Source organism: Solanum dulcamara, chromosome 4, assembly GCF_947179165.1.
Source record: "Solanum dulcamara chromosome 4, daSolDulc1.2, whole genome shotgun sequence".
In the NCBI taxonomy this organism is placed as follows: domain Eukaryota; kingdom Viridiplantae; phylum Streptophyta; class Magnoliopsida; order Solanales; family Solanaceae; genus Solanum; species Solanum dulcamara.
The window spans coordinates 10,602,969-10,619,719 of record NC_077240.1 but is presented as its reverse complement, the minus strand read 5'-3'; the positions used below and the strand labels follow the sequence as shown (position 1 = coordinate 10,619,719).

The following is a 16,751-nucleotide window of genomic DNA, read 5'->3' as shown; positions in this document are numbered from 1 at the left end:
AGCTTTGGAAGGTCAAGGTTAAACCTAAGTTGTCAAAAAAAAAAAAAAAAAGGTCAAGGTAAAACCCAAAAATATGACCCAACCACTCGTAAATTAGACTCTGCTAGAATTTTTGAATTCGAATTTAGCAAAAACATTTCTCCCTTAATGAATTTTAAAGTATTATCTGACTTGATTGAATTTATAAGTTTTTGTCGCAGAACACATGTTTGGATTAGAAAACTACACAAAATGAACCCTTTAAACAAACTATTTACCACTTCATATTCCTTTTCAAATAATTTCTTTATATACCCCTTTGGCCAAACTAATTATCCCTATACTCCCTTTAATAATTTTTAAATTCGCGTGCTGACGTCAGCCCTACATGATACGGATAGGGTATCATATACAGATAGAATATCACAAAGGATTAAGCTCAGTCCTATATGATACCGATATGATATCAACATACCGACGGAGTATCACAAAGAATATATTTACTAATTAGTTTAATAAATAAGATTGTGATTTTAATAATTTTTTCTTAATTTTTTTTTTTTTTTAAAAAAAAGAGCTCAATCATATATGATACCGATAAAGTATCAAAATATTGTTATGACATCATTGAGGATTTAAAAGCACATCATTAAGAATTTTCAATGTCATGATAATATACGAATATATTGTGGTAATATCATTTATGTCATATCGAATGACTTAAGAGAACCTTTATGATACAATCACAGTATATATATACTATGATGGTGTCATTCGACATTTGTATAAAATGATCCTTAATGATTATATGAAACGATCTTAATGATATCATGCCAGTATATGATTATTTCATGGAAATGTAGCTAAATGATTGAAGTAGGCATCAATGATACTATGACAATATATAGATAATCTGTGGTGGTATCATTAAGGACTGAAGCAGCCTCAATGATACCATGTCAGTATATTGATACTGCAACGGTATCTTACTCACGAATCTCATGTTTTGGAGGGTATGAATTATAAAGAGTATTTATTTGTAATTATTTTAATTTATGAGGCGTGGACTTAGTTTTTCCAAGTTGGATTATCATTTTGCCCTTCCTCTTGAATAAAATGATTAATTTTTTAATTAAATACTAATATTTTAATTATATAATAACATAATTTGAATTCCAAGAGTTGGACTTTTATTCTTTAGTTATGACATTATTAATTTTTTTTGTTATTACTATATGTTAGTAAATTCACTAACAAAAACAAAACAAAATGACTAAATGCTTTAATTACCATAATAAATACAAGAAGGCAAATACATTGCATAGCTTCCATCAATTAGTCCCCTTTTTTTTAATTAATGTTATTTTCTACTTCTTTTTTGCTTCCATCATTTAAAAGAATTTTTCATATCCTTTACTTCATTGTCAAATTATTATATGCTTTCTTCTTCAAAATAGTCAATATTTAGTGTACTCTTAGCACTTTCTGCAACAAAGGTATATGTTTTTTTATATTAGTTTCTTCAATTAACTTCCCTTTAAATTAAGTACATATAACAACTTTGTTTAAGTTGTGTATACCTTTGTTTTGCTCTTGATAATTTTTGTTCCCTTTTGCTATTTGTTGTTCATTGCTTGCATTTTCAATCTTTAGACTTTTTTTTATATTACGTGACTTATTTTGTTTGATCATCTTTTCAAATTCTCGCATCTGCTCAATCTCTTCATTCTTTTTTCTATTATTTTATGAAATTTGTACTAATTAGCATAGAATACACGTGTTCGAAAACTAGTAAATAAAAAAAGAGTTAGATTACTTTCTATATAAAATGTCATGACTAAATCTAAATGAGATCAATAATATCTCCCTTTTTACTTACTCCAAGGGTTGGGAAAAAATAAATACAAACACCTAAAGCTACAAAAAGGAAAATTGAGAAAATAGAAGGAAGAAAGGCATATATCATAAGATAGAATAATCTTGGTAAAAATTGGTTGAACCAACCATTCAAACATGATAGGGACTAGCTACATAAGCACACGAGCATAAAAAACAGATGGAGCTAACTAAACCAATTCCTTATCCCCTCTGCTTTTAGTTAAAAAGAACTTTTTGCAATTGAGTTTGGCAAGACCAAGAACCTTAATGCTTAACTAGAGTAGTGAAATACGCGAGGGCCGGGGCAGCGTAAGATACATGACAACATTTCTTTTTAGCGGCAACGTAAAGCCAATAACCAAATATGCCAGCCCATGTCACTGTTGTCGGTTAGAAACGGCCATTTGGTCTTCTCTATCACAATTCACCACTCCATGTGGTTTGGCACAACACAAGAAGAAAAAAAAAGTGTTTAGTATTCATTATTTAATGTAACCTTTTCAAACCTACATATAGTACTCTTATTAATTAACTAATCAATTAACAAAAAAGTGTACCTTGAAAAGGACATATGGCCTTGCACCTTGGATGCTATTTTCTTACCTATAGAACACTTTTTTTTTTTTAATGATTAGGGTGTCTGAGTCAGTTTTCTCGTATCTTGACCCACAGATGGGAAGATATCACCTTGTCTTTTTTTGTCTTTGCTAGAGTTTGAACTTGAGACTCGTGATTCTCAACTCACTTCATTGATCACTAGGTCACACTCTTAAATGCAATATTAAAATACATATTTTCTTACTTAGTATTACTTTCTCTATTTCAATTTATATGATGAACCATAATAGAATTTAAAGGAGGAAATGGAGATCTTTAAAACTTGTACAACATTTGTACGTTTATAAAAAAACTTAAACTTGTGACCTAAACATGTCTAGCATAACTTTTGTGTTATTATAAAAGTTTCTCGGGTAAAATGTGAAAAGCAAAGTTAATTATTTTCAGATTTGGAATAAACCAACAAAAAAATGAGTCATTGGAACAGAGGAAGTATTGTATACATGTCTGTGGAACAAAAAGTGAATTAAGTAAATGTATGTTTTGTCAAATAATTCAAACTTTTCTGTGATTTTTTCTAAAAAAAACAAAAAAACGTAGCTGGTTCATAGTACTTATTAACATATATATATATTGCAGATCAAAACAAATGGATAATAAAAACTTTGTCCTTCTTTTTTAGTTTAACTAATGATAGAGAACTTTTACATGACAGAAAAAGCTGTTAATGAATTGACTGCAAAAAGAAGTAAGTCCCAACATTGTGATAATGTTGGAGGATAATATAGTGTCAAAGTATGACGGCTGTGATTTAATAATAGAGATTAGCAGCTTAGATATAGTGAACAATGGAAATCACTAAGGATTATCTGTTGTTAATTTAAGAACATAAAGTGACTAGTGTCTATAAAATAATGCAGCATTAGAATCTAACTTTGTCCTTGAATCTTTTCATCAGAATATAAATATCTAATTTATTTTCATAAAATTGTGTCTGAGTGAGAGGATCACATGAGAAAGTGATGGACGATTTCTGTTTCGTTTTCTTACACATAATAAATTGTCACCTTCCTATGATGTAAGGTAAGTCCAACCAATTGGGACCCTACCACATTTTTAGATTGAAATTATAACTTTTAGCTCAAAAAGCTTAGTTTATTCAAATGCAAAATATCCATGAATCTGTTTTACTAAATTGAAGCAAAGCAAATTCTCACAAGGATACTAGATGAAATTATGCAAATCAAGATTTTTTTTTCTTGTTTAGCTAGAGACTAGAGAAGATAAAGACATAAAGACAAAAACTCAGAAAAGTAAGCAAGAACATAAGTGTACTAATGAGAAATGATGTACTACTATTAATAGTATTCAGCAGGGAGAATTAATGGAGAGAGAAAAGAGGTAATAACAGAGAAAGAAAATAAAGAAGGTCCAGTACACCTACAACTGCCACAGTCAGGGGTTCCTTGGAGTAGCAATAAAGACTTTGGTCTTTCTCTTTGGTGCACTACAATTTTAATCACAAAGAAAAAAAAAAAAGAATGTTGGGTTGAATTTATATTTCATAAAGGTTGATGATTTCTTTCATGATTTTGTATTCAAGAAAATGGGTCATCATGGTTTTAGGATTCTTTTACACTTTCTCTTTATCATCACCTTCATTCTTGTATCTTTCTGCTGTACTCACATTTTGGTTAGGGATGTCTCATTGAATGCTGCAAAGTACTTGAATAGTATTGATGGCTTTAAAGAAAGTCCAATTAGAAAGATCTCTGGAGGAAAGCAAATCTTGATTGTGGAAAAGTTCAGAACTTTGCTTGGACTAAGCAGGTTCAGTCCAAGAAATGGTGATTTTGCATATTTTCCAGAAGCCCCTTCACCTTCTCCATCACCATCAATTGCCCCTGAAGCTCCTGCTCCTTCTCCGGCGCCACGAGTTCATCGACATTCTCATCCACATTCTCATCACCATCCCTTTATCCCATCTGCACACAAGGCAAGGGAAAAAAGAAGAGGAAGTAGTACTAGAGTTTTAGCAGCTGTTCTTGTTTCTGCTGGGATTTCAACTGCATTGTGTGCAATTGCCCTTTTTTGGGGTTGCAAAAAGTTCAGAAAACAAAGAAAGAAATCAACTAGATCAGTGTCACTGTTCTGCAGTGAAGCAGGAAGTGTATGTAGATCAAGGTATGGTAGCTCTCAGAATTCAGTGAAAAAGGTAACTTCTGATCCAGGCCCTGACCTCTTTTACCTTGATTCACTAGAAGTTGCTCTCGAATCATCAGAACCGATTTGCGTAAATAAAAGTTCTGTAACTGAAAAGATTGACTCAAATGAAAACATAGCAAACAGTACATTGAGTGAGAAAGAAGAACCAGAACAGGAAATCAGTGTGTCAATGCCTGATGATGATAATTGTTCAGGTGTTGGAGAAATTGTCTGTGTTTATGAAAGTGCAGATTCAATGAAGTGTGATATAAATGATTGTAACTCTTCCATCGGTGATAAAATAGTTTCTGAGGAAGCTCATTCATCAGATGATGAAGAATTATTCCATTCTTTGTGTAATTCGCGTTCTTCTAGTAATAGACTATCCAATGTATCAGCTGGTAGTCTTATAGAGACCTCAGAAATTATGCCTCAAGATGAATTAAAAACCTTAACTTGTTCTGCATCCTCCTCAACACACTTATCAATTCCACCCCCACCGCCTCCTTTGCCTATATTTCCAACCCAATCTCCTTGTAGGCCTACTGCTTCTTCAGTGAAAATGAAGTCTAAAGTTTTAAGTCATGCTTCATTGCAAATTGAATCATCCTCTAGAAATTCAGATACTTCTTCGGAAAATGATTTGTTACAATCACCTCCAAATAAGGCTAAGCCTGATGGAGGAATTCTACCCCCACCTTGTCCCCCGCCATTTACAAGTGGAAGTACTAGTCTTTCAAAAGGCCCACCCCCTCCACCATCGTTGCCTTTCCAACACGTGGCATTAGGAAAAGATGGAAGTCCACTCCCAAAATTGAAACCACTTCACTGGGACAAAGTAAGAGCTGCACCAGACCGATCAACTGTTTGGGACAAGCTCAGACCAAACTCATTCGAGTAAGAGTGCTTCTTTTTTCTCCTTAAAGTTAGGTATTATTATGGCTCATTTTTGTTACCAATCCAGTCCATTTACAAACTTATGTTCGTGGAGTAGATTTGATGAGGAAATGATTGAGTCGCTTTTTGGCTACAATCTACACAATTCTATGAAGATTGATGAAGGGAAAAGCAAAACTCCATCTCCAAGCAAGCATGTTCTTGAGCCTAAAAGACTACAAAACATAAGCATACTGTCCAAAGCTTTGGGTGTGACTGTTGAACAAGTTTGTGAAGCACTAATTAAAGGTAAGCAACTCTAACTTTTTCAGCTCCCTATGCACAATAGTGTGGACTAATGTGCACTTTATTCTGTTTCCTTCATGAAATAAAGATTCAAGTGTCATCACTGCTTCGTAACAGGAAACGGATTGTTTTTGCCACAACTGGAGGCTCTGGCTAAGATGGTACCTACTAAAGAAGAAGAGGACAAACTCTCAAGTTATAAAGGAGACACCAATGAACTTGGGTCAGCAGAGAAGTTTGTAATGGCGATGCTTAAGGTGCCATTTGCATTCTTGAGAATAGAAGCCATGCTTTATCGCGAGACATTTGATGACGAGGTTCATCTTCTCAAAAAATCTTTCTCAATGCTAGAGGTAACTAGCATAAAAGAAGTAACTTTTCTCACTTTTGATCTGATAAAAATGACTGAAGTTTAACATTTTACTCTCTCAGGAGGCTTGCAAGGAACTCAGATCAAGTAGACTGTTCTTAAAATTGCTAGAAGCTGTGTTGAAAACTGGAAACAGAATGAACATTGGGACGATAAGAGGAGGAGCCAGAGCATTCAAACTTGATGCCTTACTTAAGCTATCCGACGTGAAAGGGACTGATGGAAAAACTACACTGCTTCATTTCGTCGTTCAAGAAATCATTCGATCAGAAGGCTTGAAAGTCTCCCAAAGCATTATGGGAAAGATAGACGGGAGACGCAAGATTAAAACAATTGCAGACAGAGAGGAAGACTATAAAAGGATGGGTCTTGATCTTGTTTCTGGTCTAGGCACTGAGCTATGCAATGTCAAGAAAACAGCCACAATGGACTTGGATGTCATAGCAACTTCAGTCTCAAATCTATCAGAAGAAATGAACAAGATAAAAGCATTATTAACCAATGACTTGTCTGCAGTTGAAAACAATGGTAACTTTGTGCACTCAATGACAGCATTCTTGAATTATGCAGAAAGGAACCTAAAGGAATTGCTGGAAGACGAGAATCGAGTTCTTTTACGTGTTAAAGAAGTCACAGAATACTTCCATGGAAATGTGAGCAAAGATGAATCCAACCCTCTCCGGATTTTTGTCATTGTGAGAGATTTCTTGAACATGTTAGATCATGTATGCAAAGAACTTAGAAGCTCAAAAACTCCTAATAGTCCTAACCCTCTAGCCCCGTTCAGATAGGATTTGTGTGTTAATAGCTTTTTGTTTGTTTCTTCTTTTAACAATTTTCAACTATTGTGTAAGATTTTGTATCAAGAATTTAAAAGTTATTTGCCTCAACAGCTCGTAGTCATAATTAATAACAGTGTACAAATAAGGTCATCAAATGTAAGAACCAAACCTTAAAGGTGGAAAAATCAATCCATTTTCTTTAGTGTTGTGTCTAACTTATTCAAGTTTAAGCTAGCGTTTGGTGATAGATTTTGGATCAGAATTATAAAATTTCTTCAAATAGTTGTTTGACCATGAAATTTGATTAAAATCTTCAAATATTTTCAAGTTCCCATGAGCCAGTTTTCAAGAAAATTTCACTTTCCCTCACAAAATTTCAATTTTTTTCCAAATAAAATGCATTCATAAACAACTTCAAGTTCTAAAAATCATAACTTTGAAAACTCAAATTTTAAAGTTCCAACTTCAAAATCTATGACCAAATGGAAGCTTAAGGATTCATGACTATTGGATCAAAACAGGCCAACATAGTGTAATCAAATCAGAAGATACACAATCAAAATTTAATATTCCTCTTCTGAAATGGAAGGATTGAGATTCCTTGAGGCCAATTGAAATAAACAAGGAAACTGTCCTCCAGCAGGCATAGACATCATCATTTAACCACTTTACCTTAATAAGGATTTCTGATTTCTGACATGCATTCATAGCCTTACTTGTCAATGCAGAATTTGTATTCAGAAGAAGAATATTGACTCCTTATCAACATCAATAAAAATAGCTCAGCAGCTTGAATTGGATAACAGAGAAGATCGCCGTCTTTAGCTATATTTAGGAGGATTTTTTTAAAAAAAGAAATTGTAGTTGAACTCCGAAAAACATGTTGACTATAAAATTTCGGAATACAATTATAAATGTTATTTCAGAATTTTTAAGAATTTAAAAAAATAACAAAAAAAGGATTTTTACTTCAAATTACATGCAAAAAGTTAAAAACAACTCTAATTTGTATTTATGGTCAACACAACCTTTCAATTTTCAAATATTATTCACAAAAATAAAAATTATATTTTTCCAAATTCATAATAAAACATCGTCAAACGCTTACTTAGACCATGTTTTTATCAAAGTAGCAAAATAATTAGCATGTTTGATCAAGCTACAAAATCAACTTATTTTGAGAAATATGAAAAAGTATTTTGGGAGAATAGCAATTTTTATTTGACCAAACAATGAAGAATTTGGGTTGGTAACTTGTGTTTGTCAATATTTTTTAAAACGGAAAAAAAAAATCAAAAACACCCCTAGCATATGTGAATAGTTCACAAATACCCTAACCCTTCTTTTACCTTTTTATCTAAAAAAAATCATCAACCTATTTTTGACTTAAAAGAATATTCCTCTTTTCATCTTTTCATCTAAAAATCTTATCAACTTTTTTTATATAGTTACCTATGTTTAATCATTAGCGAAAAAGAAAGTAATAGACGCTAAACTTTTGTTTGAATAAAAAAGGACATATTTAACAATTTTAGCGAATGAAGTATAAAAAAATAATTTCACCAAATTAAATATAGTTTATTACAAAGTTATCCTAAATTGGAAGTAATACGAAATTCGACCCTTAAACCGATTGAAACATGTAAATTGGTGCCTACACAAAATAAAATTGAGGCTACATTATAAGGAAAACAAAAAATAAAGGATTTTATGTAGAGTTTAACTTTGATGCATTGTCGGTTTATTATTTTCTTACACCATCAGATAAAATTGACCTATTATTATAGGTTACTAAATCTTTTTTAGTAATTTTTATTTATTTATTTGTTTTATAAAAAAAAATTAAACACTGCTATTTTTTTTCTTTCTTCTCCATCTCTCTGCTTCACCATCTGTCTTCGTCGGGATTAAATACCAAGAATTTATTAATATTTTTTCATAAAATTTAAGTGTTTTTTGAAGTGTCAATTTTATTTTTCCTCTGTTGTATTTCTCATACAACACGATTTTTTTCTGGATAATTCCCTTCACTTCCATCTCTTTCAAATCCTGCTTCTGATTACACATTATATTATAATTTTTTTAAAAAACTTTAAATTATATTATAATTATTATAAATATGAATCTCAGGAATTAAGGTTTTTAAAAATAAAAAATAGAAGAAGAACGAAATAATTTAAGAAAAATGGAAGGAAAAAAATAGAAAAAAGAAGAATTGCAATTGTAATTCGTCGTTGTCATGACAATAAAGAGAGAAAGTGGTGGACTAGGAAAGAAAATAGTCTAAAAACTAGGAAGAAATTTAGATTACAGTATAATTAGGATTCAAATTACCTTTAATGTTTTTCTAAACTTATACTTATAATTCTTTTTAAAAGGTGCAAATAATATTTTAAAAAAATTATGATAATTATCTTAAGTTATCTAATGGTACAAAAAAATGTACACTGACAGTGCACCAAAATTAAACACTTTTATGCATTTAAAGAAAATAAAAAAAGAAAGCACTTTATATATTTATATTATCCTATGTTAGGATCGAGAATTAGGGTAATGCGAAATTTAGCCAAATAATATTATAATGAAAATTGCAAAGACAATAGTGAGTTGATAATAACGAAAGTAAAAGTAAATAAAGAAGACACAAATTTTACGTGATTCGATCGGTGTGACCTAGTCCACAGGCAGAGAGGAGGATTTTACTATATCAATAAGAGTACAAAATTAGAGTAAATACTCTAACCTCACAAGATCACTCCAAAGAAAGACAAGTATTTTTCAACACTAACTCTCTTACAAAATAAATCTTAATGAAAATACAAAAAAAGAAAGCAATGAAATATTTTCATATGCTTGTGTTTCAACTAATGATCAACTTTCCTATTTATAGGGAAAAAATGGGTTACTTGATGTCATGGATGATATCATTTGAAGATACAAAAATTCAACATGTTAGTGTGAATATATCAAATATTGTGGCTACTAAATTTTTGACATTTATAGTTGTCAAATATGAACCTTATCAAATATATCAAATCTTTACAAATATGATTGCCAAATGTGAACCTTATCAAGTATACTAAATCTTTGATAAATATGATTGCCAAATTTCAATATTTATAGCTTCCAAACCTTTGACAAACAAAGGCGACGTACATCCCAGATTCCTAGGTGCTCAATAACTGAAGAACATTCGGGGACTTTCATTAACCGAACGGATGCCCACGTGTTAGATTGTAATTGGTTGATTGATGTGTAAAAATACTATTGAAGCAAGAAAAAGGAGCAGCATATCAACTTCTTCTATTGGAGAGAACACTCTAGCTTCATATCATCAAAACTAAAAATTCACTCACGACCTTCAACTTTAAATAGCCTCAATTATCATATCATCACAAGCATTCATCAATCAAGAAAGAAATAAGAAACTGAGGGAATAAGAAGAAAATATAAAGGGAGAATTAATGAGAATGAGAAGTTCAAAGAATTTCAAAAACTTAGTGTTCTTGATTTTGCTTCTTTTTGTTTCAGGTGATTATCTAACTACTCTTATTACCTTTATTTACAAGCCTTCTTGTTTTTTGTCCCTACTTTTGTTGTTTGTGTGTTGCTAAACATGCACAAGTTTGTTTTTATATATAGTTGAAATTGTTAGAGTAGGTTAAAGTCTCATATATTTTTCTCATTGTACTAACTTTTGGGTTGAATTAAATCTAATAGTCATACCTTTACGTCTGACCTTGTTTGGGCTATCGTTTCACACTTTAGTTGGGCCCGGTATGACGGGGTACAGGGTATTATAGTGGGTTAAAGTGTATATTGGTTGGAGATTGAATTTGTGGTCTGCTAATATGGATTTGAGCAATCCTTTTTTTTTTTATGAATTAGCTTTTGCACTTGAGTTAAGCCTACGTGTTAAAACTTTACCGAAATTTCTATCTTTTTTGTAATTTGTTTGCATACTAATGCTTTTTTCAATATATCTTCACTGTTTTCATCTTGTGGGGCTAGTAAAAGTAGAAACTTTCTCATATAAATCAGTGTTTTTTTCTGTGAAGTTATAGTCTTTGGTTGAAATTTTGTTCTGGATACCAGGAATGATGGCTTTACTATGTCCCAAAAAATCACAATTTTCCTGATATATTTGTTTGTAGTTAGGTTCTTGATATTTCTAACTGCTGTTCTTGTTCTTCATGATAAGTTGAATTTTACTACATGATGAGATATTGACTGTTTTCTTTTTAACGTTCTGGAAGAGTTTTGCTTAGGAGTAACAGTAGCTGCTGAGAAAAATAAGAAACAGAATCTTGGAACAGTGATTGGGATTGATCTAGGGACAACTTATTCGTGTGTGGGTGTATACAAAGGGGAGAATAATGTCGAGATCATAGCAAACGATCAAGGAAACAGAATCACCCCTTCATGGGTTGCATTTACTGATACAGAGAGGTTAATTGGAGAAGCTGCAAAGAATCAAGCAGCTCTTAACCCCGAACGTACTATATACGATGTTAAAAGGCTCATTGGAAGGAAGTAAGTTTATAATTAGCTATAAAAAAAAAGTTGTTTTGTAGTGAAAGTTGTATTGTGGGGATTGTGTTTCTTGAGATTTTTGGTGTTCTGATTTGATTTTGTTGGTGTTGTTTGGTAGGTTTGATGATCCAGAAGTTCAGAAAATTATCAAAATGTTGCCTTTTAATATTGTGAACAAAGATGGCAAGCCTTATGTAGAAGTGAAGATTAAAGATGGCGATGTTAAAGTGTTTAGTCCAGAGGAAATTAGTGCTATGATCTTGCAGAAAATGAAGGAAACAGCTGAGGCGTATTTAGGGAAGTCAATTAAGCACGCTGTCATCACCGTTCCAGGTAGATTTAACGACCAAAAAAAGAAGATATACATAACATGCGTTTTCATATAATTGCTATAACTTTGATCATGAAAACGCTGTTGTCTTGTTTGTTTGTTTTTGTTTTTGCTGATTGAGTAATTGGTTCAAATGTAGCTTATTTTAATGATGCACAAAGGCAAGCAACCAAGGATGCTGGCACCATAGCAGGTCTGAATGTAGTTAGGATAATAAACGAGCCTACTGCAGCTGCTATAGCCTATGGATTGGATAAGAAAGGGATAGAGCAGAACATTTTGGTGTATGATCTTGGTGGTGGCACATTTGATGTTAGCATACTTAGCATTGATAATGGTGTTTTTGAGGTCCTAGCAACAAATGGTAACACTCACTTGGGAGGAGAGGACTTTGATCATAAACTAATGGACTATTTCATCAAGTTGATTAAGAGGAAATATAACAAGGATATTAGCAATGACAAGAAAGCACTAGGAAAGCTTAGAAGAGAATGTGAGAGAGCCAAGAGGGCCTTAAGTAACCAGCACCAAGTACGTATCGAGATTGAGTCTCTTTTTGATGGTATTGACTTCTCCGAACCACTAACAAGGGCGAGATTCGAAGAGTTGAACATGGATTTGTTCAAGAAGACAATGGGCCCAGTAAAGAAGGCATTAGAGGATGCAAACTTGAAGAAGGCGGATATTAATGAACTCGTGTTGGTTGGTGGGAGTACTCGAATTCCAAAGGTGCAACAGCTCTTGAAGGATTTCTTTGATGGGAAAGAACCCAACAAGGGTGTTAATCCTGACGAAGCTGTAGCTTATGGAGCAGCAATCCAAGGAGCAATCCTTGGTGGTGAAGGAGGGGAGGAGACCAAAGGTAACTAACTTATGTTGCTTCACTTATATAACAGAGGCCTCTTTTGTTGTGTTTCTTTTTTAGTATGCATAATTAACATGGTTTTGACATTCTTTTTTTTTCCTCAGATCTTTTGTTGCTTGATGTGACTCCTCTAAGTCTGGGAATTGAGACAGTTGGTGGGGTTATGACAAAGTTAATTCCAAGAAACAGTAGGATACCAGTCAAGAAAACTCAAGTTTTCACCACCTATCAAGATCAGCAAACATCAGTAACAATTAAGGTCACATCACTAAGTTTGCCATTTCAGCAATCTTTTGATATCATATGAAACTATAGTTTGCCATTGTTCTTACATGTTGGAATAAGAATTAACACAATTTAATTTTCTTTTGGATATCCTTTAGGTATATGAAGGTGAAAGGAGCTTAACGAAGGATTGTCGTGAACTTGGAAGCTTCGACTTGTCTGGTATACCTCCTGCTCCAAGGTAAGTTTTGATGATTAATTTTGGTGAATTAAAGGGGAAAAAACTCAAATCATTTTCATGAGTATTGAAACTTCTGATCTAAGTACATAATCTCATAATCTATTGTAGGGGTGTACCACAAATTGAGGTGACCTTTCAGGTTGATGAGAATGGAATTCTACATGTAACAGCACAAGACAAAGCAGCTAAGAAGTCGAAATCTATTACCATCACTAGTGACAAGTCACGTCTCAGTCAAGAAGAAATCGATAGAATGTTGAAGGAGGCAGAGGAGTTTGCAGAGGAAGACAGGAAGGTAAGGGAAAAGGTGGATGCTCGAAACAAGCTCGAAACATATGTTTACAGCATGAAGAACACAATCAATGACAAGCTCGCTGAGAAGATTGATTCCGATGACAAAAAGAAGATAGAGAGCGCTCTTAAGGAAGCTAAGGAGTGGTTGGATGATAATCAAAACGTGGAGAAGGAAGACTATGTTGAGAAGATGAAAGACTTGGAAGATGTATGCAATCCTATCATAAAGAAGGCCTATGAGAACAGTGGTGGAAGTTCCTCAAATTCAGGAGATGAGGCGGAGGAGTCTTACGATGAATTATAGATGATAGAGAGAAACACATTACTTTATCTTGGATTATCACACACCGTAGAGCAGAGCTTTCTCTTTTCCCCTTTTAAGATTGTAGAGTAAAACTTGGCCATTTTATTTGACGTTCTATACTATTTTCTAAATCTGCAGTTTTTCTTCGGTTTGTTTGAATCCCACAACTGCTGATATTCTTGTGAAACGCACTTCGAGTTTAAATAGTGAACCACAATGTTTATTTATTTACATATAATTTCACTAAGGCCAATTTTTGTGATCTGGTAACATGAATTACTGTTATGGAATAGCTAAAATGTTTTATTTCCAGGTTTTATTGAAGGCCTAAAGCTAAGATGATATTTTACTAGCCCTATTGAGTAGTTCAACGATTGATCTTGATCTTGCAAAGGTTTCCTCAGTAACACAACAGTAGCTATTGGTGATTAGTTGCTACAAACGGAAACAGAAGCTATTCTAAACAGCAAATCCTCTTTGCTCCTTCCCTTTATAATTTCGGTAGCTCTGATATTACCGTATACTAATGAGCAAACTAGTATTGAAACAATATTTTTACACCGCAAATTCTCTCGAGTCCATCCCTTTAAAATTTCAGATCCTATTGGCTACGGCACTTTGTACAAGACCGTGTTCATATTGCTATGTGAATATGATGACAAGAGAACAGAAATAGTCGAACGTGCAAGAATAACATGTCAAAAATACATCAGTAATAGAACTTTTACACACTTTCATATTTTAACAGGGGATCTGATAAAAAAAACATCACCAATACATCAGTGCCAGAGACAAGTGATATTGGAATAACACGAATTGCAAGTATATCTCAATAGCATTAAAACACAAAACGAACAAGGGACAGACGCAAAACTTACAGTTCTCTAAGGATCAACAAAGATAGAATTGCCCTGCTTGGAAAATTAAGTTTTAACAAGAAAATGAAAAAACAAGTGATTTCAACATCTGATTTCAAAATTGAAACAACCAGTAAGTCTAAGATGGTAGGAATCTAAGAGAAGCTTGAACTAGTAGGTGCACCACCACCAAAACCTCCAGATCCACGACCAAATCCAGGTCTTCCGCCAGAACCCTACAGCGTAAACATGATAGTTTAGACATGGGTGAAATAACGCCAAAGGAATTCATCAAAGATACTTTCTCATGCAACCAAGTATAGCCAATTTAATGATGATTCATGCACCAATAAAGTAAAGAATAACAAAACTCAGGTATCAAGATCATGATACAACATGATATTTAAAAAAAAAAACACTAAGAAGAAAATTGTAGGAGATGACTCAAGTTTAGACCAAATACACTTTTCTTAACAGGTGGAACTGACTTGTCAATGAACTACACTTGTGACAACTACGTTCTCCCACAGGAATACAAAACCAAAATAAAGCAGTACACAAAGGACAACCGAAACAACAATCAGAAAATATCTTCTCAGATTTTTTTTCACATTTCAGTGATTAATATTTATATAGACCTATGTTGGTCGGATTCTTCATAAATGTCAAGAGGTGTGTGTAGGATCATTCCAAAGTAGTGAATTTTTGGAGGATACAAACACAGGTGCGGCAACATCTTTGGAGTCCAAGCAACATAGCTATAGCCAACAACTAATCTGAAGCAAATAGAATACGGACAAGCAGAATGAAGTCGAGTAAAAGCATGGCCAACAAATTCAAGCTAATCATTAGATAAACTATGTTACATCAAGTTTTAAGTTTCATTTGGAAACTAAAAAATGAACTAACCAGAAACAAGCCAAACAACAAAATCATAACATCATCTAGCTGCCACAGTTGATAAATATGGCAAAGTCATTTTATATCAGGGGAACATTTCCAAAACTAAGTTGAATCTCAATGGAAAAATGGAGGAAATTTTGTCAGAATTGTTAAGCTTAAGAGTGCTTTCTAATTATGACAGAAATTAAATTGAAAATTTCAGACATACAATAGCATCAACCCATTTCTTTTTTACAAATACAGAATAAATAATAATTCTAAAATCAACAGAAACATAGTCAATTTTCTTCAAACAGACAGAAACAACGCTCACATATGAAACTGATAGGCTATCAAAAGGAAAATAACTTGAGGCTTCAAAATTCAAAAAGAAAAGAATATTTACCCTGAAAGCAGGCTGGTAGTCAGCTGGAGCTCCACCCTTCTCACCTCCAAACTCACCGGGTGGACCTCTAGGTCCAGCACGGTAACCATCCCTATCGCCGAACCTTGGCCTATCACCCTCAAACCTTGGTGGTCCACTGCAAAACCAGTTAACGCATCGTAATTGTTTTTTTGAACAAATACACAGGGAAAGTCAATTAAAACTCGAAAAAATCTCAATTTCAAACTACTCAATCAAAATGAAAAGGTAAATTACCGAGGACGATCGCCTGGAGGGCCACCCATGGGGCGACCAAGGGGCTTAGCAGACTTTTTCAGGGTCGCAGGTACAATCTCAGATGGAAGGTTAAGGTAAGTCCTGAGGAACTCAATGCCGTCATTTGTAAGGTACCAGTAGTAGTGCATCCAAGCGAATGTCTCGCGAACATACTCCTTAGATTTGAAGCTCTGCATCAGCTTGATAACCTGTAGATTTGGCACATCGATTAACGGATGCTTGGCCAAGTTGTAATCCTTCTTTGCATAGCACACTCCCTCTACAACAACACCAAAAAATCACATCAGAAAATGAAACTTACGGAATGACGTACAGAGAAAGATATGAAGATAAAGAAACTGACCTTGGAAGAGGTATTTGGAGATCTCTCTACGGTTCTTCTCTGAAATAATCTGAAAGAAATTGACAAATTCGAATTAGAAAGTTCGATATAAAACAGAAGTCCTCCATGGATTCAGATGGAGGAAGAGAAAATACCATGGCTGCTGGAAGAAGAATGCAGAGTAGTTAGAGAAATCACACTGTTGCCTCCGGCGATTTCAGCAGCAAAGTATCTTTGCTTGAACCCTAGATTGCGAGGTTT

The 16,751-nt window shown here is 33.5% G+C and overlaps 3 protein-coding genes and 1 long non-coding RNA gene across 4 annotated transcripts; 2 read left to right on the top strand and 2 right to left on the bottom strand.

The window, feature by feature from the left end:
* Positions 1-3,750: 3,750 nt before the first annotated feature.
* Positions 3,751-7,778, bottom strand: LOC129886156 (uncharacterized). Its single transcript, XR_008766183.1, has 2 exons — positions 7,627-7,778; positions 3,751-4,727 (listed from the first exon to the last, which is right to left on the bottom strand). It is a non-coding gene; the product is annotated as an uncharacterized LOC129886156 (long non-coding RNA).
* LOC129886155 (formin-like protein 11) lies at positions 4,017-7,062 on the top strand. Its single transcript, XM_055960711.1, has 4 exons — positions 4,017-5,517; positions 5,615-5,805; positions 5,920-6,155; positions 6,235-7,062. Exons 1-4 carry the CDS (start codon positions 4,022-4,024, stop codon positions 6,961-6,963), a joined length of 2,652 nt encoding a protein of 883 aa, XP_055816686.1. The 5' UTR covers positions 4,017-4,021; the 3' UTR covers positions 6,964-7,062.
* A 2,373-nt stretch (positions 7,779-10,151) lies between the features above and the next one.
* On the top strand, positions 10,152-13,938 carry LOC129886154 (luminal-binding protein 5-like). The gene is made up of 7 exons (XM_055960710.1): positions 10,152-10,485; positions 11,211-11,487; positions 11,606-11,820; positions 11,958-12,680; positions 12,788-12,942; positions 13,067-13,149; positions 13,258-13,938. Exons 1-7 carry the CDS (start codon positions 10,419-10,421, stop codon positions 13,745-13,747), a joined length of 2,010 nt encoding a protein of 669 aa, XP_055816685.1. The 5' UTR covers positions 10,152-10,418; the 3' UTR covers positions 13,748-13,938.
* Positions 13,939-14,460: 522 nt separating this feature from the next.
* Positions 14,461-16,751, bottom strand: LOC129886153 (40S ribosomal protein S10-1-like). The gene is made up of 5 exons (XM_055960709.1): positions 16,646-16,751; positions 16,512-16,560; positions 16,148-16,427; positions 15,893-16,028; positions 14,461-14,840 (listed from the first exon to the last, which is right to left on the bottom strand). Exons 1-5 carry the CDS (start codon positions 16,646-16,648, stop codon positions 14,760-14,762), a joined length of 549 nt encoding a protein of 182 aa, XP_055816684.1. The 5' UTR covers positions 16,649-16,751; the 3' UTR covers positions 14,461-14,759.